Source organism: Anticarsia gemmatalis, chromosome 14 (assembly GCF_050436995.1).
Source record: "Anticarsia gemmatalis isolate Benzon Research Colony breed Stoneville strain chromosome 14, ilAntGemm2 primary, whole genome shotgun sequence".
NCBI classification, from domain to species: Eukaryota; Metazoa; Arthropoda; class Insecta; order Lepidoptera; family Erebidae; genus Anticarsia; species Anticarsia gemmatalis.
The window spans coordinates 8,799,365-8,823,943 of NC_134758.1; the positions used below are offsets into that span (position 1 = coordinate 8,799,365).

A 24,579-nucleotide genomic window follows, 5' to 3' on the forward strand; every position below is an offset into this window, starting at 1 on the left:
ATCGCGTATCGGCTGACGTTATCACACAGCCAGATCCCATGATCTCGATAAAATTGAAGGCTTCCCAGTTTATTTGTTACTTGTGTCGGGGATCGCAACAGTGAACACACTTGCGGTCATTATGAATAGTAAGTATTTTTTGATTTTATTTTGAGTGACTATTTTCTAATATTTGGAAGAAGTAGATTTTTTGGTGATTTTGGGTGTCGCGACGATCTGCAGATAAAAAAGACGTTATTTAAATCTTGTAAAGCGTTATCTATTTACATAGTGCGTAGTAGGTACTTTTCTAGAAAGATTACTTAAGCATGTTAAGTTTACAAAAACATGTGATTTTTTTAAGCCGATTTGTGAGTTTCATTACACGTATTCTATACTGTTCGTTGTTTCTAAATAAAATTTAATTTAATTTTCACAGTGTTATTTTCATAGTTTTGTATTTAGGTTTTTTACATACAAAGAAAAACCTTGGCCTTTTGGAGGGTTAGCTACGATACGATATTTATTGTTATGGTAGTTTTTAACAATAATCTGCATGCTCCATAATGTTAATTGAAATATTACGTAACAACCTATTTACGTATGTAATACACTACATTTTTGACGCTTGTCTGAGTTCTGTTGCAAGCTAAGCAAAGATAAAACAACAACTTTCAAAACATGTAGGTATGTGCTATGTCTTCGATTATAAAGACAGAGTTTTACCCCGGATTTTAGAATTTTAACCAGAATTATTCGTGCGTTAGTCCGTTCTTCATGCAGTAGGTAGGTACCTACTAAAACTTATTTTATTTCTAAAATCATGAGCAAGTCAATAGCAACACGGTACACCCCTTCTATGAATAAGATACGTAGTTTCTTGTATTGTACAACTATACATAACTAAGTTCTACCAGATTCCGTGTTCCAATATAAATTATTAAGTTGGGCTTTTGCCCTCAAACTCTTGGCTGTGTTATGTAAATCCATGAGTAATTGACAGACATGTCCTCAGGCGATATAACATATTGATAAGTTACTTGACGCATACGGATTGAGATGATGAATTTATGCAAACTATTTGAAAATGGTGAGCCGAGCTGAATTGTAATAGATCCCTTCTGTTTGTCTGATGTAATATTTATAAGACTGTTTGATAGGGTTTCTCATATTACTAAATTGTTTCTAGGAATCGTTTTCTTATTATAATAGAGATAGCCTAGGTTTGTTCTTGTAGAAAACATTGCCCCTGATTGTTATAAAGTTGAAATTATGATGAGAAACTATACGAGTTTACTCAGAAATCTATTACATATTGCTTTTACGCATGAATTAATAAATTTAAAACAGTTAGGTAATTTTCTAATGATAGGCGTTTATAACGTAATAGACGATATATGATGCATTCGGTAACGTAATAGACCAAACTTAATGTCAAAATACGGAACAATAGTATAAACGCGATATGTACGCATACGAATTTTTCCTTTACCATGTCCAAGACAATTCACTAAAGACCAAATATACGACTCCACTTATAGTATTTATTTTATATAGGAACTAAGAGTACTAATTAAATAATTGTAACGCAATTACCGGCCTAAACGATAGTTATTTCCGTGTTGACCGAACGTTTATTGGTTTTCAAACGACAGTTTAAATCAAAATGAATTAATTCAATTTACTAGATTGTAGGAAGGATTCAGTATTCTACGTACCTACTTCCAATAAAATAACGCATGTACCTAAACATTTTCACATTAATTACTGGACATAAATTTTGCTAAATACTACTACAGTACTACCGATATACTTAATAAGTAAATGATTCATTTCGGTCATTTAAACGCATTTCAAATAATATGGTGACTTACAACTTAGTCTCGGCCTTGGCGTAGTCGAAACGAAATCAGGAAACAGGAAGACAATTTCTTTCGGTCGGATTACTTGGAAACTGATAAGGAATAGGTAGTTCCTTAAATAATATAACACCACAAACATGTCATATACACGATAGATATTAAAAGATAACAATACCTTATTGTTTCCCACGGCAAAATTTACATCGGCCTTCGTCACTAGGCGACCCGAATTAAACTAAAAACCAATCACGACAGTTCAATCATCTTAAGAACGTTAATTAACTAATAACATCTTGACTGTCTCTGCGATAGTGCATACTACTGCAGGATGATTGCGAAGTCTTGGGTCTTATTCCAGGTCGTTGTTTCGTCCTATGTTAAAATTTTGTTTTTTTAATTTATATCAGATTAGCTTTTGCTCGCGATTTCGTCCGTGTGGTTTGTGACTTTGGAATGAATTTTCATACAAACTTTCATCTCTTATTTTATTTCCTTGAGGGTAGAATATTGATCAAAGTCATTTTTTAGCGGATGCCTACGTCTTAACATCTACCTGCATGCCAAATTTCATATGCCGCTCCGTCCAGTAGTTTTGGCTGTGCGTTGATAGATCGTTACGTCAGTCCTTTTAGTTATTAGGTATATTAAGATTTTCTCGATAATAATCAGGAGTTTGGCAACGTACCCGGTTAATTGCTATAAACTCGCCCCCGGATACACGGAAACAATAAATTGAATAGCGAAATGTGGGTGTATTTCACACCTACACCAGTGTTAAACAGACGTAATGTGAAGTACTTACATAACATCTCCCTTCATATTTTCCAGAGGCCTTATGGTTAGTATGTTGCGCGGCGGCGCTGGCCGGCAGCTCCGCATTCTCAATCCCTTTGAGACAAGATCCGGAGACCCTGTGTGCTGGCCAGGAGAACTTCCTGAGGATCCCCTGTGTAGAGAGCTGCTTCCAATACTACCAATGCTACTCCGGACGCGCCTATCTTATGCAATGTCCTCCCTTCACGTGGTTCAATGAACAGGAGCAAGTAAGTTTATAAAACCAATTATATAAAAATTTATTTATTGATAGTACATGAACTATGAGAAATATTTTATAAAAGGTATAAGTTAAATACCTACTTAGTTTAACATATTTCTTGAGGGCACGCAACGTCGTTGCCAATCTGCACATGGCTAGTTTAATCCTCCCTAGTTTGGGATAAGACCCTTGCCCAGTAATGGTCATAAAAAAACTTATTGATATTTGTATTTTTTTTTGGAAAATGTAGGCAGCTGCTATTACTTCCAAGTTAGGTACCTTCTTAGATAATTGTGATAATTTAGTTGCAGTAATTTATTTCTTTCAGCACTGATGATCGATTCTGCTGTCAATTATTATTGTTTAGTATTTAATCATCAATTAATTCTCGAATAAAGTTATTCGATGAAAGAAAAAGTGGCCCTCAATGCTCGTAATTAAATTATTACTATTAGTAATAATATGACAAGCAATTTAAAATCCGCTTAAATTTTAAATCAAACAATATTTCAACATATTTTGTATCATATTCACAATGCTATAGATTCTTGAAAATGTTTTCATCTTGTAAAAAGACGAGATGACATTAAACTAGATTGAGAGATTAGATTATTTACCATCAAAGACAATTTACCAATTCATGGATAGCGCTCGTGATGGATAGATTACGCAAATAAGTACGGCATTATGATGATTTTATCAACAACTAGCTGACTCGCGCAGCTGCGCTAACGTTTTCTTGTTTTTATTTAATACCGCGCAGTTTCAAATTTATTCACCTTTTATACCTTCTCTGGACTTCCACAAATTCAAGACCAAAATTAGCCAAATCGGTCCAGCCGTTCACGAGTTTTAGCAAGACTGACGAACAGCAATTCATTTTTAAATATATAGATAACCTACTTGATTCGACATTAAACAACGATAGAAAAATAACTACTACCTATATTATTAGTTGATTAATTTTTAAAACTTTTCAAAGACGGACTGTCGTGTTATCTGTGTTGTTTTGCAAAAAAGTACAAAAAAAAGTAACCTTCAAAACGCTTATATCGGCAATATTATCTCAGTGGCTATTTATCTAACTGTCAAAACATATCGAATGATAATCATCATAAGATCACTAGCACATGAAAAACACGAAAGATTACGAAATACATGCTGTTGCTTACAATTGTCCATACTGTAGAATATGTTACTTTAGGAAAACTTGAGGTTAATTTGATCATAGAAATAAGTAAATTGCTCGCATAAAAAGCTAGCGACGAGTTCAATTTTCCGGTTCTTGGTACTTATATTATTATTATCGCTTATTACTTTAAACATGCTCATATTATCTTTCCATTTTAAAGTAACCTCCATTTGATAATTAGGGTCAGCGCAGACCAAGAGGAGCGCAGCGGAGAGGATTTTTTTAACGCACTTGAATATCAACTTTAAACTAATTAAAATAAAGTGCATAATTGCTTGAACCTGACAAAAAATGCTCGCGCGTCCTCGAGGATGCGCGGGTATCCCCGCGCATACTCGAGGACGCGCGAGCATCGTACGAAAAATTTCAATGTTGTTACTGAGTTTAAAGAGAGAGAACGTCATTTTTATTCTTCTTCAGTCAAAAGAGCAATTATAATCATGGCCCAGTCTACCATCGTTGACGAATTTTCACGAAAACTGGCCTGTTTAATGAAGAATGGTAACCTAGAAAGTTTTCCTCGCGCAGGCTCGAGCAGTCGCGAGCATGCTCGAGCATCCGCGAGCCGTAAAGAAAATGCTCGAGACCGCGCGAGGATTATTCCGGTCTGTCTGCGCTGGGCCTTAGGCTCATTCTACCGGTACCTGCTAATAAAATGACTAATCGTCTCATAATTATTTCAGCACTGCGACTGGTCTGCGGCTCCTGCTCACTGCGAGAGTATTGAGCCTGAACCTGAACCGGAGCCTGAACCCGAACCCGAACCCGAACCCGAACCGGAACCCGAACCCGAGCCAGAACCCGAACCTGAGCCCGAACCTGAACCCGAACCTGAGCCTGAACCCGAACCCCTTCCCGAACCCGAACCCGTTCAGGATGACTCCGAATCTTCCGAACCCGCTGAGGAAGAAGGCTCCGGCGAAGACTGGCAAGAGGACGCAGTCAGGCGTTACGTGAAATCTTTCAGAAACATCAAACAAGAGGAAATCGACGCCGAAGTTGAAGAAGAAGAGGTGCAAGCTAAACAGGAGGATCTGGAAGAGAACGATGAAGAAATTGAAGAAGTAAAGAGAAGACAAGAAGAAGAAGAAGATGAATTTGACGGAGAATACATTGAAGACAAACGTAAGGCACAGGAAGAGATCTTGGACGAGAATGATGAGGACTTGATCGAAGAAGTTAGGAAGTTAATGAGACAAGAGGAAGAGGCTGAAGAAGAAAATGACGAAGTAGAAGAAGCTAAGAAGAGGCAAGAAGATGTTGAAGAAGAATTTGAGGATGAAAATGAAAGTCAAGAGAGACAAGAGGAAGATGAAGAAGTTGTAGAAGGCGAGCAAGAAGAAAGCCAAGAAAGACAAGAAGAGGCCGAAGAAGAGAATGACGAAGAAGCAGAAGAAGTAAGGAAAAGGCAAGAAGAAATTGTAGAAGAAGAATTAGAAGATGATTTTGAGGCTAAGATGCAGGAGGAATTAGAAGAGGAATCTGATGACGTAGAGGAGGTAAAGAAACGTCAGGAGGAAGTTGAGGAAGATGAGGAAGAAAGTGACGTCGAGGAGGCAAAGAAGAGACAAGAAGAGGCCGAAGAAGAATCCGATGATGACGTAGAGGAAGCCAAGAAACGTCAGGAAGAGGTTGATGATGAGGAAGAGGTAGAAGAAGAAGTAAAGAAAAGGCAAGAGGAAGCCGATGAGGAATCAGATGACGAAGATGTAGAGGAAACTAAGAAGAGGCAAGAAGAGGCCGAAGAAGAATCTGATGATGAAGAAGAATTGAAGAAGAGGCAAGAGGAAGCCGAAGAGGATGATGAGGCAGTTGAAGAAGCTAAGAAACGCCAAGAAGAAGAAGAAGAATCCGATGATGTAGAGGAGGAGATCAAGAAGAGACAAGAAGAAGAATCCAATGATGATGAGGAAGAACAAGTAGAAGACCTAAAGAAGCGTCAAGAGGAAAATGATAAAGAAGTTGAAGAAGAAGAAGAATCCAAGAAGAGGCAAGAGGAAGACGAAGAAGAATCCAACGACGAGGAAGTCGAAGAACGTCAGGAAGAAGAGATCGATGATGAGGTAGATGAAGAAGAATTAGAAGCTAAGAAACGTCAAGAAGAAGTTGAAGAAGATGAGGAAGAAGAAGAATTGAAGAAGAGACAAGATGAAGAAGCAGAAGAGAATGATGAAGAAGAAAGTGAAGTAGAACGTTCACAAGAAGAGATCGATGATGAAGTAGAGGTTGAGAGCGAAGAAGTAGAAAACTTCAGAACAAAAGCTAAGAAGTTGTTCAAACGCGTACTCAACGTGTTCAAGTAAACCTTTATAGCATTTTGTGATGCAAGGAGCTTGAGTTTAGTTTTAATTTAGGTTAATTAGAAAACACTTTGTGCAATTTTGTATATATTAACTGTTATGAATGCTATTAAATTATTGTTTGACATGTGACTTTCGTATTTTATTTCCAGTCATTAAATATTTATAAACTTAAGGGAAATAGACACTGGCCCGTTCTAACTGACTGTTGTGATATTACACCGCGAATGGCATGTGATGCAAGCGATAGATACTGCTGTAGAGACTGCTAGTTTGATTATTCGACTATCTACCTTGTGTACCATGTATGTAGGGGATATAGATAACAAACAACAAGATTCAATTTTAAGAATTTATTACATCATTTATTATAGTACAAAATAATCCTCAAATACAATAATTATTTAGGTATAAGTAACACAACCAAAGCAAAATATTAAAAAGTTGGATTTGAGATGTTCATGTCACCGTAGGCCTGCAATATCGGCGGCCGTAAATGCATTTAGGACATACAATAAGGTTACATTGGTAATAGTTAACTAAATGACTGGTTTGTTAGAGTTATTCTACTCATTGGCAGTAAAATCTTAAAATACTGGCAATTTTTCGTTCGCGAACCGGATCGTCGCTTCCACACTAAGCAATAAGCTAGAATATAAAAAATAAACTTCTAAAATTGTACACAACATACCAACAGCTCTAAAAACAAAGTACAAATAGTCGGCGCGTTGTGATGCGAGCACCGCTGTCGTGAGCCTTGAGACGCAACACTCTCACACTCACGACACATAATTTAGTTGATATCTTCGTGTTAGCAACAAAACATGTTTACAAAACATCTACACGGTCAGAGTGCGCGGTCGAGAGAACAATATCGCCAGCTAAGCCGAGAGTACGGAATACCGTTTATAATTATTAAAACTTTATTCATGGTCCACCTAACGCACAGTATAAAAGATGCAATGAGTAGATTAGATATGTGATGTGTTAAAATATACATAATAGTTGTTCCGCGCCGCTGGAATCATTACTAACATCAACAACAGTCTGCAAGACGTAGCGTTATATAGCACAGTGTTGCGCAAATCAACAATATCACAAGTTACGATCAGCTGACGATTCCACGCAGCGCGGGACACGAGCCTACCCCTAAAGCGAATATAGTAGTTAAAGTACTTGTGTGTAAATCTAGCGGTTTATAACAAATAACCATACATTGACCAGACATTTGCTAAACGTTCCGCGCGCGGTGCCACCCGCCGGCGCGTCCGATAAATACATTATTAGCGTTAGCAAAACTACATTTGTTTCACGCACCGACGGCACACACCTTACAATCGATTCGAAAAATATCACCACAACTTTGACGTCGCACCCGCGCCCTCACAAAACGCATCTAAAACTAAAAGTTACATTACAAACTCATTAGAAAATTGTAGTTAAAACATCGATAGAAGAAGAGAAATTGTAATTAAGAAATAAATAATCAAATAAGACGACTATATACAAATAATGATGTAGAGAGGGGCGCGGGGGCGACTCGCTAACAATTCCAGTTTCCAATTCCTCACACGACTATTTGCCTATCGTCTACGGCGGTTACATGAAAATATCACGAGCGCGAATACATCGTTAGGTACATGAATACCGTTAGTAGAAACGTTTTACTAAATAATATAAGCGTGCTCTTAACGTTAAATTGTATCAAATCCATCGACGACATGTTTGAGTAAAAAAGTACGAAACAGGCTTGGTTGTACAAAACGTGTATATGTTAAGTGTAGTGTCGCAGGACCGGCAGCCGCGTCAGAACAGGCCCACGTCCTTCTTCATGTTGGTCTGCTTCCACGCCGGCAACACTGAGAACTCTTCTTTGGTCATGCCGAAAGCCTCCTACGAAGTATAACAGATTAAATCAGTATACAGTTTGAAAATTATTTGGCTATAACAAAACTAGTTGTAATGAAATATACCGATTTCTGTTGGCTTTCTGTAATATTAATAATATTTCAATGAACATTATATATTAATTTGTTTCCTTTACCAAAATACCATACCCGTGCATATAATTTATAGTGCATTTTTACATATCATTAGGTAAATTAATCGTTTGCTGTGTAGACTTTATTAACCTTTATATGATTATATTTAGATGTTTGTTTGATATGGACTCGATTGTAAGGGGATTGAAAGTGAAAGAAGACTTATATCTAGGTTTGAGAAGTTAAAATGTGCGTGTACCATGAAGTCAGTGTCGTCGAGGTGTCGCTCGAGGTGGTGCGGGTCGACGTGCGGCGGCAGCGGGCGGCGCTGCAGCGCGGCCAGCGCCAGCACGCCGCCGCAGCTCGTGAGGCGCGACAGCTCCTCGCCGCCCGCCAGCGCCGCGCCCGCCTTCAGCCCGTGCTGCAACACACCGTACACCCGTGCTCTACTTACACACTATAGTGGTGGCCGTGCGCTTTGTACAGTGCGTGCCGGCAAGCGAGAGAACCGACCACGTCGGTATGGATAGATACCACTTGTAGTAAGAAATAGGTTGAGAATATTTCGATTATTTTTTTTGAGCAAGCTGCCATATTTCCGACAATTTAGGTCTTATTTAATAAAAAAAGTGAACCTTTTGATAATTAGTCAATACTTTCAATTTTAGTACTGTCTCTATCATTTTTTACAAAACTTAAATAGATGTTACAAAATAGTCTTGCCGAAGTCCCGCTGTATATACAGCATAGATCTACCACCTGTACATGAGGGGTGGGTACTCACAGCGATGTTCGCGTCGGCGGCCTGGTCGTGGTCGTGCCAGGTGTCGAAGAGGTCAGTGAACCGCTGCGGCTCGAGGCCGGCCGCCACGATGCGCACGTCGGGCCGGGGCGCGGCGCTGTCGGCGGGCTCGGCGCCGGGTACAGTGGCAGGTGCCCGCGACACGCGCCAGTACGCGTCACACGTCCGCAGCGCCGCCACGCGCATCGCCTGCCATCGAGCTGCGAAAGCACCCACTCCTAGAGAACGAAAAATGCATTTTCAAATTATTGTTTATAATTACAATTTAAAAAAAGATTCTGAGATTATTTGTGGGGTTAATTTCTGAATTGCAAAACGAGTCATATTGATCTGTACAGTTGTATTATCAAGATGGAAATAGGTTACAAAAAAATGATAGATTGATAAGCTATATGTAGCTAAAGACTTACCGGCGTTCCTCTCGGCGGGCTCCAGTTCGCCATCCTCCCCGCGCGGCCACCAGCCCTGCCACAGCCACACGCATTTGCCATCGTCTAACAGGAACAGGGCTGTAAACCATAAAAACATTCATTAGCATCATCTACAACATAATTATATTAAGTGAAAATTTACTGAAACGTATTGACAGTTTAAATCGGAATCATGTTAAAAGAGAAACTAGTTACCTGGTTGCGAAGCCGAATACAACTCCTTTTGCTCAAAAGGGAAGGGTGTCACCAAGTGATCGTGTCGCAGCGGCGACAGCACCTCATTCGCTTCGAACTGCCCGCCGAGATCCGTGAAGTGGAACAGGCGAGGTGTGACGTCACCACAGGTCTCCCTACCACCCCCCACTACTGAGTTATAGTACTGCTTATTCGCCACGCCCAAAGCGTCTAACACTTCCTTAGGCTCTTCTCCTTCACGCACTTCTGTGATCTTTACATCAGATACGTTTTCACCGAACAAGTAGCTCGATTTCCTAGCAATAAGTTTGTTGGCTAGTTCGATAGCTATGTTCTTGGTGTGCTTCATGCTCCGCGCGCCGTGCCAGATGTAAAGACAGCCCTTCTCTGTGTCAACGAGTAACAGTGACCCGCGGCTTCGTAACTGCCGCACTGAGCAAGGCACTTGGAGTAAGTACGCTTCGTTGGTCAAGTTGCCTCGAGTCACGAATAACCTGTATCTGCTCTTATCCGTATCCCTTTTGCCCTGGTGTATGACTAAGTTTCCTTGGAATAAGTTCAGGAAGGCTGGGGGCTCGTTGCCTTGCGCTACTCGGATTTGAGGGCCCTTTTCTCTGTCCAACTCGACAGTCAAAAGAGCCGCAGCACCTTTCTCATTTGAACTGGCGTCTCTGCCTTGCCAACAGAAGTACGCGCAGCGATCGCGACCCGTTATATTGTGCTTGGAAGGCTTTCCGTTTAGCTCACGACCGGTGGCAGTAATCTGGTACTCCCATCTGATGATATAGCTATCACCAGAGAAGAATTCTCCGATTTCTGTGTCATTTTCCACCTTCTGAAAGTCGTACTCTTGAATAACCCACTTGCAGACAGACTTTGTTCTGATATCGTAATGTCTCATGTTTTCCTTATCGTAGTAATGCGTGCCGCGGCCGATGTGGGACCCTTCTAAAATGAGATCTGGGTCCTGGTACTCATTCGACCACATTTCTTCAGCATCACATGGAGTTATCTCAACACTGTTGGACTTATTCTCGGGTGATTTGACTTTGATAACCCTGGAATAGTCGGGCCAGTCTAAGAACTTTTCTTTGAAGAGGATAGTCTCCATGTGTTGAGTGACTTTGGACAGAATCGCCCATTCAGGTCGGCTGGTTGATGTCTTTGAAGGTTGTTCGGAAGCTTCACGCGCTCCTTGATATACTGCTGCATTTAAAGGATTGATGTGGCACTCTTCGTAGTTGTATCCTTCATCGAACATCTCTTGCGCCAACTGCGCCGCTCTACGTCGGCTCTCAAGAGGCACATTCTTGCCGTACCAGATGTACATCTCTGATCCGTAGTCGAACACGATTACTTTGGTTTGGTTGAGCATAGCAATCTTGGGCGTTTGTCCCCAGTATTCCTCGATTGGCACCAACTCATCATCTTTGACCTCATAGCACATGTTGGTCTGGATGATGCATGACTCGAAGATTTCGTCTTCGTCGGCATGTCCAGTCTCTATGGGGCTATAGTTTTCGATACCTTCGGTTACGCCCAATAAAGACCAAAATTGGTTCCAATGTTTGTTACTGAAGTTTTTGATTTGTTCGTCTATTTTGATTATTCCTGGGGAGTTCTTGCAGCCCAAGTCTTTTGTGTTTTGGATATGCATAGCGATGTCTGTACTGCGGTTCCTGAAAACGAAAGAAAAGCGTGTTAATATTGTCACTTTTTGTTATGGATTTATGTTTGAGAGTCGTGTAGTGATTGGTCAATCCGTAGCACTAGGTTATGACTTACTTTTCAATGACATTGGCGTACAGTCCAATGTAGAGGAACAGCTGATCGGGAGTGATGAGCACGAAGCAGTCGCCGCGGTTCACGCTCGTGTGCACTGGCTCTACGAGACGAGTCTGAAATACAATACAAATAATAAGTATCATGAAAAATGTTACTACGTTTTCACTTTATCCCTTACTTTTTCATTTATTTGAGACTAGATTTTATGAATAGCTATATGATATATATAATAAAATTGAAAATATTTTTTTATTTAGATTTCCTGGATGTTTTATATTGTCCTGGATGTCCGAATAGATTTAGGATGTAATATAATTTTTAATCAAATATTAAACACTGAAACTGATTGTTGCAAAGCTTACAGTGAAAATATTAAATTCATTTTCATTATTATCATCTACATATCATGAGAATCTGAAGGAACCTTATGATAAAAAGCAGTTGCATTGAGTCAATACACTTTTGTGAAGTAGGTGAATTTTTTACTGCAGTAATGTCACCTTTATACCATATGGTCAATAGTCGGATAATAATTAATAAAATTTGCTTTATTTGCGTAAAGTATAAAGTTGTATGACCCACCTGCACCCTCCTCCTGCCTTTAACTTGCAGCAGCATGGTGGGCTTGGTGCCGTGCACGAGCGGAGCGGTGCTGGCGCTGCGCAGCGCGACCGATGAGAAGTCCTCCTTACTGGCCAGCGCGGCTAGGGCTTCTGCTGCTAGGCCGCCGTTGGTTTGTACTGGAATGTAAAGGTAATTTGTTAGATCGTATAGTAAGTACTTCTTATTTGGTTTATCAACCTAATATGAAGCCGCAGTGAAAATAAGCTGCTGATTGTATTTATATGATATATGATAAAGTTGTAATATTTGTCATTTAGGAGACTCTTATAACAATTATAAATGACGACTAATGTCCATTTTACAATGTATTGTAACATTGATTTCAGAACAAAACTTCAAACACGTCTATTTTTTAACCCCTGACGCAAAAAGAGGGGTGTTATAAGTTTGACATGTCTGTCTGTATGTCTAACTGTCTGCGGCAACATAACTCCAGCTGTGATTCCAATTTAGTTTTTTTTGTATAAAAGGTGATTTGAATTTACTTGTTTAACAAACCCAATCACAGAAAAAGGCGGTAATTTCATTATATCTGCTATCATACGACAAAATAAACAATTTCAACGTAGTAATGTTACTTACGCTTCTCTAACACATAATTCTGTTTGTTGTTCTGTACAGCAGGCGTGGTGGTGGGCACGTATTCGTCGCGCAGGTCTGTCCGCGCCGCGAGTGCACGCAGCGGGTTGCGAGACGCCGCGTGGCGCCGACCTACTCGAGCACGCCGCGCCCACTCGCCTGCCAACCTATGAAAAAAAAGAGATTAGTTATACAGTTTATTAAATAGGATTTGTAGTTTGTACTTCAGTTTAATATTTGTTGGTTGTTTTATAAGTGAGTGATAGACAGCGCTGCTGTGCTATTTCTTAACGATAGTCGAATATTGAAAGAGTACCCGACCCTCAACTTAACTAATGGAAGCATCTATGCAACTTCGCAACAGAACTGTAGAAAGAAATGCGATGACTTGTGCTTAATGAATAAAGTTCACAAATTAAAATAATCAGAGGCATTTTACTGTTATTTTTGAGTACATCCATCAGAATTACGATTTTTTCAGGCGAGTCATAATTAAAACATTTTTGCACAACATTCACTGACTCACTCGCACCTATCTTTATCCATATATCCCTATCACACTCACATCTGTCTAGATCCGCTGTCGATGGCATCTAGGTCGACATCAACGCCCTCTGTCTCCGCCGTCCTCTCCTGCTGCAGGGCGGGCGTGAAGAACGCGTGGAAAGTCTCGTCGTCCGCCCGCGGCACTCGCACAGGTTGCCCTGAGCGTTCCGCGCCGCTGGGTGAACCGTCTTCTGAAATAATAATATTTTATAAATATTACATACTCACTTACAAACATAAACAAAAAACCTTAAGTTAATACTAATTAGTATTTAGGTAGAAAATTACGTAACAAAAGACATGAGTATAACTAAAGTAAGATATAGATATTTATGATCGGTAAATTATAATAAATTTACACATAACAGTCTACCATTATACAAAACGAAAACATATGTAAAAAAAACTTGCGAGTCCTGTCCCTTAAACATAATTCTTAATAACCCTATAATAAGTATCTTAACGAACTTTAACCTAAACTTAGGTACGCCGGAGACCACAAACGGTGTAATACGGCCGAAACGTCGAGCGAAAAATAAAGTACCATAAACTTTTAAATGTCAATCGCATATAAAACTCGTTTACAGTAGAATTACGTATCGTATCTTGTCTAAGAAAACACAAGTAACATAAATAAATAAAATAATAAAACAAATCAATCATACTATCGCGCTAATCATTAGATAGTTTATCAGAACACTCAATAAAGTGCAGTAATTTCCGAGATATCACTCTGTTATCGTATTGACAACTACACATGTTTTTGTGGTGTAATTAATTGTAGAAGTCATCTCTTGACCTATAACAACCTATTGATAATGCGTGGTTAATTGCCGTGGTCAACAAAAACATTAACTTTAATCTTGTAATACGTATACGGCAAAAGAACGTTAGTGAAGATCGAAGCATGCATGTGGCGTTCTTTGGCTTACCCCTATGGGAACAAGAGGTGATTTTATGTATGTACTACCCACAAAGAGATAGTGTATTGAAATATTTAACCAATACATAAATACTGCTTTAGTCCGTTAGTTGACTCTTAGTTGGGGAAAGGATCAGAGGCGCTACCATGATCCACGATCGAGTTGCTATCGAAAAATGATTTTACGGAATATATACGAGTGACCTTTGATAAATAGTTAAATGTTAAATATAAAAGCTTCTAAAATTTTGAAAATATGTAACAACGTAGCTACTGAAAAGTACATATTCATAGACTTTAATTTCAAATAAAAAGTGGAATTATAATAGCATTTGTAAACTATTTGGGTACTTTATCGATTTCATATCTGGTAATTCGATCCTATGTATCATTTCTATTCAAATAATGTGAATAATATTTGTCGGAACAGAGAGAAGATAAGAATAGGAACAATGATAGCAGTGGTTCCGGCTTATATTGATAATTTTGTGAAGCGCAGCTACTGCTTCATTATCTATTATCAAACTATGAGTAATATTAAGTACAAATACGAATTATTTGTGCAACGCATACTAATAACCTTTATAGGATTTAACTCAAAAATAATTTAATTCGAGTCTACTGTTACCGAAGTGTATGGTAAAAATTTCGCTTTGACTATTGTGCACGTCAATATATTGATTGAAAGTAATTCATTGTCATTACTACAACCTAGAACAAATCTTAAACAATACATAACTAATACGTACTTGAAATGATATCAATTACAATCTAGATACTCACTCTCGTCGACCCTACTAATGCTCTCGCTGACCGAGTGACTTCGTTTGAACGATTCTCGATCGATTCTCGCCGTCTCCTTAGGCTTAGAGTCGACTGCGGCGGCGCTGACGACGGCACACGATGCGGATCGAAGCGGTCCGGATGCGAAGCCATTGGTAGGGGACGTCTGCTTCCGAGATCTGCGGTATAAAGTTTCATTATAGATATTGTAACTCTAGATCTGTGTTGTACTTATTTTATTTGCAGTTGTATAAAGCTTCTAGATTTCAATGTGGATTTATACTCGTAAAATATGAAGGTATTACACTGCTTAGATCGGGTATCGGATAATTGCAGCCTTAAATGGTGAAGTTAAATTATTGTGAGTTAGCGCGTGAGATGTAAAGATACCGAAAGCAATAAATATTGTACGTGTGGATCTGTAATTATAGGGTAGTAAACTATTACATATAGATTCGAAAACCATTAGTTTAAATTAGCGAACCAAAATTGAAAACTGCCGAATCCTATGCAATGCAAAAAGCATTAATCTTAAAGTAACTATAAGCAGTCCGTTACAAACGTGCGAACTACGCCGTAATCAAAAGAATGAAATGAATTTAACAGTGTGTAAGTGCGAGTGACAGACTCCGATAAATTAAGTCGCACGTTTGAAATGGCCCGGGTAATAATAGGGCTAAATGGATTTACGTTAGCATCAAAATCAAAATCAAATCATTTAGGTCAAATTTGACACTTATGATAGTCGTTACAATTAGCTACAGCACTAGCTCGGAAAGGGGTAAAGCCTTATGAGAAGAGCTAGCAAAAACTACTCACGAAACTAGAAATTCACGACCACTCTTTTCAATCGCCAAAAGATTTACAATGTGGTTGATACAATAATTGATCAAGCCATCATTCAGAAAAGAAGCCTTACGTAAGTGGTTACTCACTTGAACTTAGTAGGTGGCGGTATCCCAGGCGATGCGACCACGACGGGCGCGGGCGCAGGTGGCGGTGTGATGGGGGGAGTCGACGTCACCACTTTGTCTCGCTCTAACCTTCCCGCTACCGTGAATAAGGACGCGTCACTCTGTGGTACACGCTTGCGCCAGCCCTGAAACAAGTGCAATGTAATTTGTTAAAAACGTTTAAGTGTGAGCCCTAGCATAGTTACCATTTTTTTTTCTCAAAGTGTTTTACCGTCAATTTAACGCTGTAATAGGTTTTCTTTGTGGTCGTTCTTTTACAGTTTATGTAACACCTAATACATAAAATAATTCAAGATATGAGAACTTAGAAATTTAAAAAAAGTACCTAATTATTAATATTTTATCATATACATGTTCAAGTATTATATTTTCAAACCACTAGTTACAGAGAACCACAAGTAACCGTCTACAATAGCGATTGTTTCGTTTACCTCGATTTATTATAGTTAAGGGAAAACGTACAATTAAATCAAAACCAAAATAAAATAATAACGCAAACAGTTAATCACTTTACCGTTGTGACTTAGTGTAAATAAGTGCATTAAATAAACTTCATTAAAACGTAACGCGATGCGAAACGCACGCACATAGTATCAGTAACGAGAACGCGATAACATCGAACTTCTGTCGTCCTAACTTCAAACCGAGGCGAGTGTTTGAAGTTAGGACGACAGATTAAAAAAAGCCGTTTAAACTAAATTAGTTGAATTATAATGCACTAGAGGCGCTGTAGATTCAATGTTAAGATTGACTTACAATTCATGCCGGACTATGTAAGTTATTAGTGATTGTTCATCTCATAAATTGGACATGTTTAGCACAGTCACTGAGAACACATTGCTAGTTTTTATGTTCGTATTGCCTTATAAAGTACTTTTAAATCATGTCCAATCACTGTAAAGCATTAACTTATATACCACAGGTTTATACACCGTTGCGTTGAAACACGGTGTACGCAAGCGTTATCGGCTGCCCGTGATTCATTGTGGTTACTTACTCATAAATTACCAATATTCGCACTTGTGCATTATTCGCAGCTAAGGTCACGATGAAACATAATTGCCAAAGAATATATCGGTTCCTTATTGTCCTTAAGACGCGTAAAATCCATCAGTTTTACTCAGAATTAGACATTTGTTAAGAATTGCAATATGTCTAAAACCGTGTAGAAGGAAATGTGGCTCTATTCTGCCATATATGACCAAAATAGGCTACGTAAAGTCGTCTGTAATTATAACGGTAATTAAAAATGATGAAATTTCAAAGGTCAATATCTACAGCACGCTACTAAAATTACGCTAAAATGTTGATGTACTTCACGCTTCGAATAGCCGCTAATACAGCCGACCAAATGGCCTTACCCACTCGAAATACCCATTGAGCCCTTGATCTTTAAATACCCTCAGCACTAAAGGATACACTTATTAACACGATAATAAAATGTTTTGTTTCACATTAAAGCTCACATTGGAAAGGCCCAGAGGTCAAGCAATCGTTGTAAACTTGTAAACCGCATTCCGTATATCAACCGAATCGTTGCAGTTAAAGCGCGATTTTACGCAATTTACGCAAGGTCTGAACTTTAGCATTTATTTCATCAAGTATAAAGATTTATATGTTTTACTTGATGAACAAATAAATAAATGGCATGGTGTAATGATAGACGCGATGGCACTTGACGACACTGGCAAAAAACGACTGTTACGTGGAAAGATCGTGCAATCACGACGAGTAATGCAATCGTGCATGCAAAAACCAACGTAAGAGCATCGCGGTGTGACCTAGAAAGAGAATGTCAAAAGAAAGATAGAAATAAATATGAAGACATGTGGACAGGTAGAGTCAACATTAAACAAACATTGAATTTTGCCGCGCCGCGCAATAAAGGCTACGGCAAAAAAAATACGGGCGATATGTAAAAGAAATGTTTGTTCATTCATTAAAAAATCCTCCGGATGTAAAACACCGATACATACGCAGGTAAATTTTTTGTGGTTTCTGCAAGTTGTTGCAACTAACTAAACTTCTGACTTTATTTATGAAGAACGTAATCCGACTCATAAAAATGGGTAGAAACACTGCGAGCATTTCTCACGTGAGTAAGTAAGATCACGATGAATGTTTCACCTCATGCCTCGAACAGGTAAAGTCAACTGACCTATTGCCTTTCATTGAACAGTGATTATGTTTACGATTTATTAAACAATTGTCGTGTAGGTTTACTCATAATGATTTAACACATCACGTAACTACTTAAGTATAATTATCCCATATATTCCAAACAAAAAACAACGTTATGTCATACATAATTTTATGCGATCATCGAGTGTAAAAAGCAGTACTTTGAAAAGTGTAATTGTGAAATTATGAAAATGAAAAGTGTGCTTAATAAGATGTATGAAAATATTGAACAAAACAAACTACATATTTAAGTATCACAGGATTTCGGGATACCACGAATGATGTCTTCTCAATAAAAATCAACAATTTATAGCGTATCTTGTATACGAGTATCGTTACTTAACGTCTGTTATTTTTACACTGCTCTATTTTTAGGCTCGTGTCTCCATAAATATGCAACAAAAAAACAATGGAACGAGATTCCACAGTTTATTTTTGTTGAAAAGCGTCCAAGTCATAACGCTTGAGAATTGTGGACCTGCCTCGGGGACTGATTAAAATGTATTCAAGGATCATACGATATAAGGTTTACGACTTACTTGAGCAGCAGTTTCTAGTTCCTTTCTTCTGTCTGCTAATATGTTGCCAGAACCAATTTCGTTCTCATCGATGTGCACCTTTTTCTTGTCGTCTACCGTGGCATTTAGAGATTCCTGTAACAAACAAAATATGCAATAAGTAACATTGCTAATGTTTCTACAAATTGCTTACTGCAATATTTATGTTTAATAAGAGACACTTTTAAGTTACTACAACATGCAAAAGAACCATAAAATTGCAGGTTTTTATTATAACAAAGCCAGCGTAACACCTTAGATTATAATTAAGACATCATGTTGATAAATAAAAAAGTGCGAAACATTATAATTATGGCGTCTTCCTTCTATTGCGTATCGAAGACCCCATTGTCACGTAAACGCATAATTACGTTACATTTTGATCCACATTTACGGACTGATAAATCTGCCGGCATTATAACACAATTGACAAGTTTAAAATATCTGCGTCGAGAAATCATCATCGTTCATTGAATTGCTAACAAATTCGTTAGTACAAGATAATGGCCAATTATTTTCAGTTGCACAAATGAAATAGTGTGATTTAATGTTAATGATTTAACACAAAATTCGCACAATATCCGATTACCAAAACAAATCATTATAGATGGGCAGGAAATATAATTCATTTTGGTAATCAGCATTGTAAGTATCCGGTAACCCTGGCTTTAGAATAAACTGGTTTGGTTTTTTTAAGTAAGTAAGAAAAGAAACCCGCCTGTGTATTATCCACAAAATCAATATCGAACTTCTTGAAAACAGGTTTAAGTCCTCCGTTCTTGGTCTTGTTCTTCAGTTCGCCGATGACTGAACCAAAGTTAAGACCCGTTGGAAAACCTGCTTGCTTTTGAATACGTTTTAAAATAGGTTTCTCTTCTTCAGTTTTATTTTCTACATAAGGTTCGGAACGCTCGACAAGCTTCTTAGGCTCTTTTACAATATTATTGGCATTTAATCGTTTTATTCTGTCAGCAATCTCATCAATAACGCCTTGCTGTTGTGAAGCCTTTTCACTTAAAGTGTATCCATCCTCTTTAGGAAGAGCTGTGATATCTTTAGAAGTGGGATATAATACTTTAACGGGCTCTTCATGTATGAGTATTTCTGTCTTATCTAGAGACAGGTTTTGAATAATCGACTGTATTTTGTCATCGCTCAAAATAGTCTTCTCTAGAAATTCCGCGAGTTTTTCTTTTGGCGGACTCTCCCGATTGGCTAATTTATTATTAAGGAGTTTTTCGTGACGTTGTTTTAGCAATAAACTAGGAGTAATCAATGGCTCATTTAATGGCTCATTTGATGGCTTGCTTGGTATTTCTTGGTCACGGTCAAATTTCTGAGTATTTACAATTTGCGGTTCTTTTACACTTTCTTGTATTTGCTTCTCAGTTATAAAATTAGGTTTGTTTTTTAAACTCTCGACTTCTACTTCTTTTTCATTTTGTTGTGTAACTTCAGGTTGAACGTGTTCCGATGTTTTATACTTTATTTGCTCACATTTGTTTGGTAATAAATATTTCCACAGTAAGAACACCAATAGTCCAAGTCCAACAATAGTTTCGAGAAACATTTTGTAAACAATTTTATAATCACTTCACGGTCCAGAATGAGATCGATATTATGCCATGTTGTTCACTAACAATCCTTGAAGGCTTCGCGCTCCATTTGTAATGAGGAGTCAATTGAGCAATAACGTTTTACACACAAGATTCACACACTGTTTTTATTGGCAACGAGTACTAACTACCGCTTAATAAAAGGCAAGGCACTGGGTTAATTAACTATGAAATCACTGTTACATAAGAGAAGAACATTAATTGGCGTGAAAATAAATCAATTATAATAGTAAGTAAACAAAGCGCGTACAATGACAGACAGAAACGGACTGATCACTGAGATCGGTCGTCATTATCATCTGGCGGCGGACGCGGCACGTGTGACTCATGCGCAGGTCCTAGAACGTGTGTAAACATTGTATACAACCAGTAGCAGCAACAATGACGCATCGGCTATAATGAAAAATGCCTATAACATAGGAGCGCCGGAGCTGGTACTATCGGCTCGAGAGGAACCTTGACCCGAGAGACAACACACCCAAATATAGTACCGTGTTGACCTTACAACATAAGGAAATCGAAGAAAATCTTAGAAAATCAACGACGGAGCCAAACGTTAATAAAAGGCAAAGGATATAATGCAAATGAAACCAGCTGTTTAATCATAACCTTACGTCAATTTATACGCTATAATGTGGTGTATGGAATAGATGATAATAACAGCAATAACCATTGAAGTTAGCCTTAGTGAATTTTCCTATAAGTGTTTGCTAGTAGCAGAGCAGGAAACTTATAAAATGTTTTAACTAGGCTGCGACAGATCTGATTCTATCTAATCACCTTAAAGTACGCAATAACGCCGGCGACGCGACGCGATTGCACCAAATATGTTAACTTGTCCACACCTAATGCGGAGATGGACAAAAACTCACTGACGCTAATTCACGAGAAGTATTTAAATTGTTATAATATTAGGTTTGCTGACTCGTGTTCAGTGACAAACAGGAAGATGTACAACCTATATTTATTTAGCTGGATACATGGCAATACGTCAGAGTGGTCAACTAGGGCTTAATAAACATCAATAGAGAGCACCGTGTGGTCAATATAGGACGGATCCATCACAATTATACTATCAACAACCGACACACAAATATGCGTCCAAATTGGAATACCCAACTCGCGTTGAATACAAATGATATGTACGTTGAGAATTAGAATGTTTACATGCCTTTAAACTAACACAAAGAATAATTTAATGTTTAACAAAAGTAGAGACGGAGGCTAAGGAGCGAAAGTGTCGTTATGAATAAACAGTTACACTAACAATGACTATTATCTGATGAAGGCATTCTCCATGAAAGTACACGTAATGAGATATGAATTTCCACAAACAGAGTTACGGTAACCTATTACAGATTACAAGGTCATAACCAAAGATAGTACGATATCTACGATAGCAAACGATGATAAAGAGCGAAGCACTTCCCGCGAATAATAACAAAATTCAACTCGAAACAAAATTGTACAAACTATCATTAATCTTCATTAAACATTCGTATACGGTAATCGAAACGATTCTTTGTGTTGAAAAGCTAATGAAACTTAGACGGAATCAGATAAACAAATTACAACCGGTGATAAAAAACTAAGGACATTAATAAGTATTTTTGATAACACAACACCCACATCCTTAATACTACCGATTACACACAATGGTCTGACAATCGTTTGAGAAAATTTTCGCGCGAATATTACGTGCGATTTTAAATCAAAAATCGTCGAGGCAAATGCGCGCGCGCTTGCGACGAACGGCCCAAAACAACTGACGGTGCCAGTGCGTCTAACCGGCCAGCCATACCATCAGCGATGCATGTGCAAACCAAACAATGTTTTTAAAACAAAAAACGATTTGCGTTTTGTATGTTCAACGATCCGGTTATTTTCCTGGAAATTATACCTGTGTGAATATGAGTCAAAATGTTCATATCATAAACCCAGCTACTGGAGTTCACAAGGTACTGTTCTAGGACCAGATCTTAAACTATTTAGTTAGTATTGCTATGATATTAAGTCTGTCTGTCCTACAGATGTGACTTTACTGTATAAACGAATCCTCGATTCTACAAACAATATCTAATTGCATTATGCGACTAACGACACCGGATACAGATGTCGTGAGAATTAAAAAGTGTTATCATGGAAAGTCAAATGCATATTATTTAAACAAAGCTCTGCTGTTTGATATTCACACAGCACTGTTTTATAACTTTTAATTGGTATTCATAACTTCGTTTACAAGTTTATTATCATAATGTAGACGTAATTTGTATATATCTTCACATATTAATTACTGTTTATTTTTATAAAGTGCCTTACTCGTGCCTCATCATCTTGTTTTAGTCACAGATCGCCGATTATTTTTGCAGTTTGATAAATATTTTTTTTCGAAAGCTTTGAACGTTTGGTTTTTGCAGTCTTTATTCGTTTTGCGTAAATTAAAATAATGATCCCTTTACACTTGCGATTTACGATGATGCGCTCTAAATATTTTCGTTTACGCGCGCCGCTGTTGTTAAAATCGCCGTCATTGGGTTTGTGTTAAGTTCGCAGTGGCCAAAATTTATAATTAGATTTAGCTTCTAGCCAAAACTTATGTGGAGCACTTTCATAACCGTTCCGTTGGCACTGTTTGACTAATGAGTGTGATACAAAACTATGAAGCGAACCACAGATCATGTTCATTACACGTTTTATTAAATTAATTTATTTTAGATCTTGTTCCATGTCAGAATGATGTATCTTTGTTATCTTTGTTAAATATAATTCTTGCGTTCGTTCGCATTTACCAACATGTCTTCCACTAACAAGAATCGCGAAAGTGTAAGTTTATATTTGATATATTATTTATGTTTTTATGTATGCAGTATTGTTGATGGCACATTGAGAGCATTCATAAATAACGTAATTAAAAGATTATAGCATGCATCTGATTCAAAGCGAGAACTCTTATAATATCCAAAGAATGTTTCGGACACGGCTAATTTAGTCGGAAACACAAAATTCACTTGACTATACACAATTTATAAGTAACAAAAAAGGCAATACGGAATGTGTGCATTATTCATATTGTATGTATTAGGTGTGTTTAAGAGTCATTAATATAAAATGTGATGCATTTTATTAAGACGTAGAAGACAATTTTATGTGGTGATGTAATACGTTGATGGATTTGAACAGTTTGTGTGCCAAACGAAATTCTATAACGACAGTTTAACTATTTGAGTCAAGGTGGTGATCTTGGATCGATCCTCTATGACTCAAATTTTGGAAGTTACGAAATCATTTGAACAACAAAGTAATTATACCATAACTAAAACCTAGTAAATGTAACCACCTAGTTTTTCTAACAACTATGTAGAAGTTGGTTTCTAACCGCATGCAGCTGGATACCAGTATTTTACATGTAGCGACTCCCTATTTGACCTCCACAACCCAGTTACCTGGGTTAAAACACGATACCCTTCGGTAAGACTGGTTGTCAGACTTTCAAGCTTCTGTTAAAAAACTGTCAAGAAACTTTTAAAATGACAGTCGAGACCCACAATTTAACGTGCCTTCCAAAACACGGAGGAAATCACTACTCACTATAAGATGATCATCCATCCACAGAACAACCGCGGCAAGCATGGCTTAACCTCATTGACCGTTCCGCGCGGCTGTTGTTAACTAATCCACAACTCCTCTTCGTTAAGACTGGTGAGTATCATTGTAGGAAAATACATGTCAATTCATTATCCCAGTATGTTACGCATAATTAAATGCAAGTATTTACCTCAATCACAATTATGTGATGAATATTAATAATTTAGTAAATAGCGGCGTTATTTACAATGGGTGCGCACGCGCATTAAAGCATTGTTCGCATGGCTGTTGCATTATTTGTCAATAATGCAGGTGTTGTTCCACCTTTAAAGAGACAGTTACTATCTACATTATCAATTATGTGCTATTACTAGTACCGTTAAGATATTATTTCAAAAATATATTAAAATTTCAAAAAGAATAATCGCTTTTCGTGACCTTTCTCAGGTCTCATATATTTTTTGTACAACAATTCATCGAAAACGGTATCGTCAAAGTCAAAGTTAATTTTCGTACTTATAATATTAGTAAGAATAATGCATACAGTTCAATTGAAAGGTTCTTATGAATTATATTGGTCTATAGTTTTTATTTCATTAACTATGCTTATTTCTAGGCTCTATATCTGTACATAGCCTTATCTAACGA

General features: G+C 37.8%; 2 protein-coding genes across 9 annotated transcripts in view; one reads left to right on the plus strand and one right to left on the minus strand.

Moving 5' to 3' along the window:
• The first annotated feature begins 4 nt into the window (after window positions 1-4).
• LOC142978097 (uncharacterized) lies at window positions 5-6,501 on the plus strand. The gene is made up of 3 exons (XM_076122368.1): window positions 5-128; window positions 2,670-2,884; window positions 4,753-6,501. The coding sequence occupies exons 1-3, from the start codon at window positions 122-124 to the stop codon at window positions 6,370-6,372; spliced, it is 1,842 nt and encodes a 613-aa protein (XP_075978483.1). The 5' UTR covers window positions 5-121; the 3' UTR covers window positions 6,373-6,501.
• Window positions 6,502-6,707: 206 nt separating this feature from the next.
• Window positions 6,708-24,579, minus strand: part of LOC142978355 (uncharacterized) — a 262,256-nt gene continuing 244,384 nt past the window's right edge. For 6 of the 8 annotated variants that reach the window (XM_076122768.1, XM_076122772.1, XM_076122770.1 and 3 more), the window contains 12 exons: window positions 18,713-18,826; window positions 15,954-16,117; window positions 15,019-15,197; window positions 13,333-13,504; window positions 12,771-12,934; window positions 12,147-12,304; window positions 11,565-11,677; window positions 9,780-11,458; window positions 9,564-9,662; window positions 9,136-9,371; window positions 8,611-8,772; window positions 6,708-8,262 (listed from right to left, as the gene is read on the minus strand). In XM_076122768.1, the coding sequence (XP_075978883.1) occupies window positions 8,176-8,262; window positions 8,611-8,772; window positions 9,136-9,371; window positions 9,564-9,662; window positions 9,780-11,458; window positions 11,565-11,677; window positions 12,147-12,304; window positions 12,771-12,934; window positions 13,333-13,504; window positions 15,019-15,197; window positions 15,954-16,117; window positions 18,713-18,826 (3,327 nt within the window). In that variant the 3' untranslated portion in view covers window positions 6,708-8,175. The remainder of the gene's footprint in view (window positions 8,263-8,610; window positions 8,773-9,135; window positions 9,372-9,563; window positions 9,663-9,779; window positions 11,459-11,564; window positions 11,678-12,146; window positions 12,305-12,770; window positions 12,935-13,332; window positions 13,505-15,018; window positions 15,198-15,953; window positions 16,118-18,712; window positions 18,827-24,579) is intronic. The other 2 variants (XM_076122769.1, XM_076122771.1) reach the window with 2 other exon arrangements.

Coding starts and splice junctions, on each gene's coding strand:
- LOC142978097 (XM_076122368.1), top strand. Junction 2,885..4,752: donor GGTTCAATGAACAGGAGCAA/GTAAGTTTATAA, acceptor TAATTATTTCAG/CACTGCGACTGGTCTGCGGC.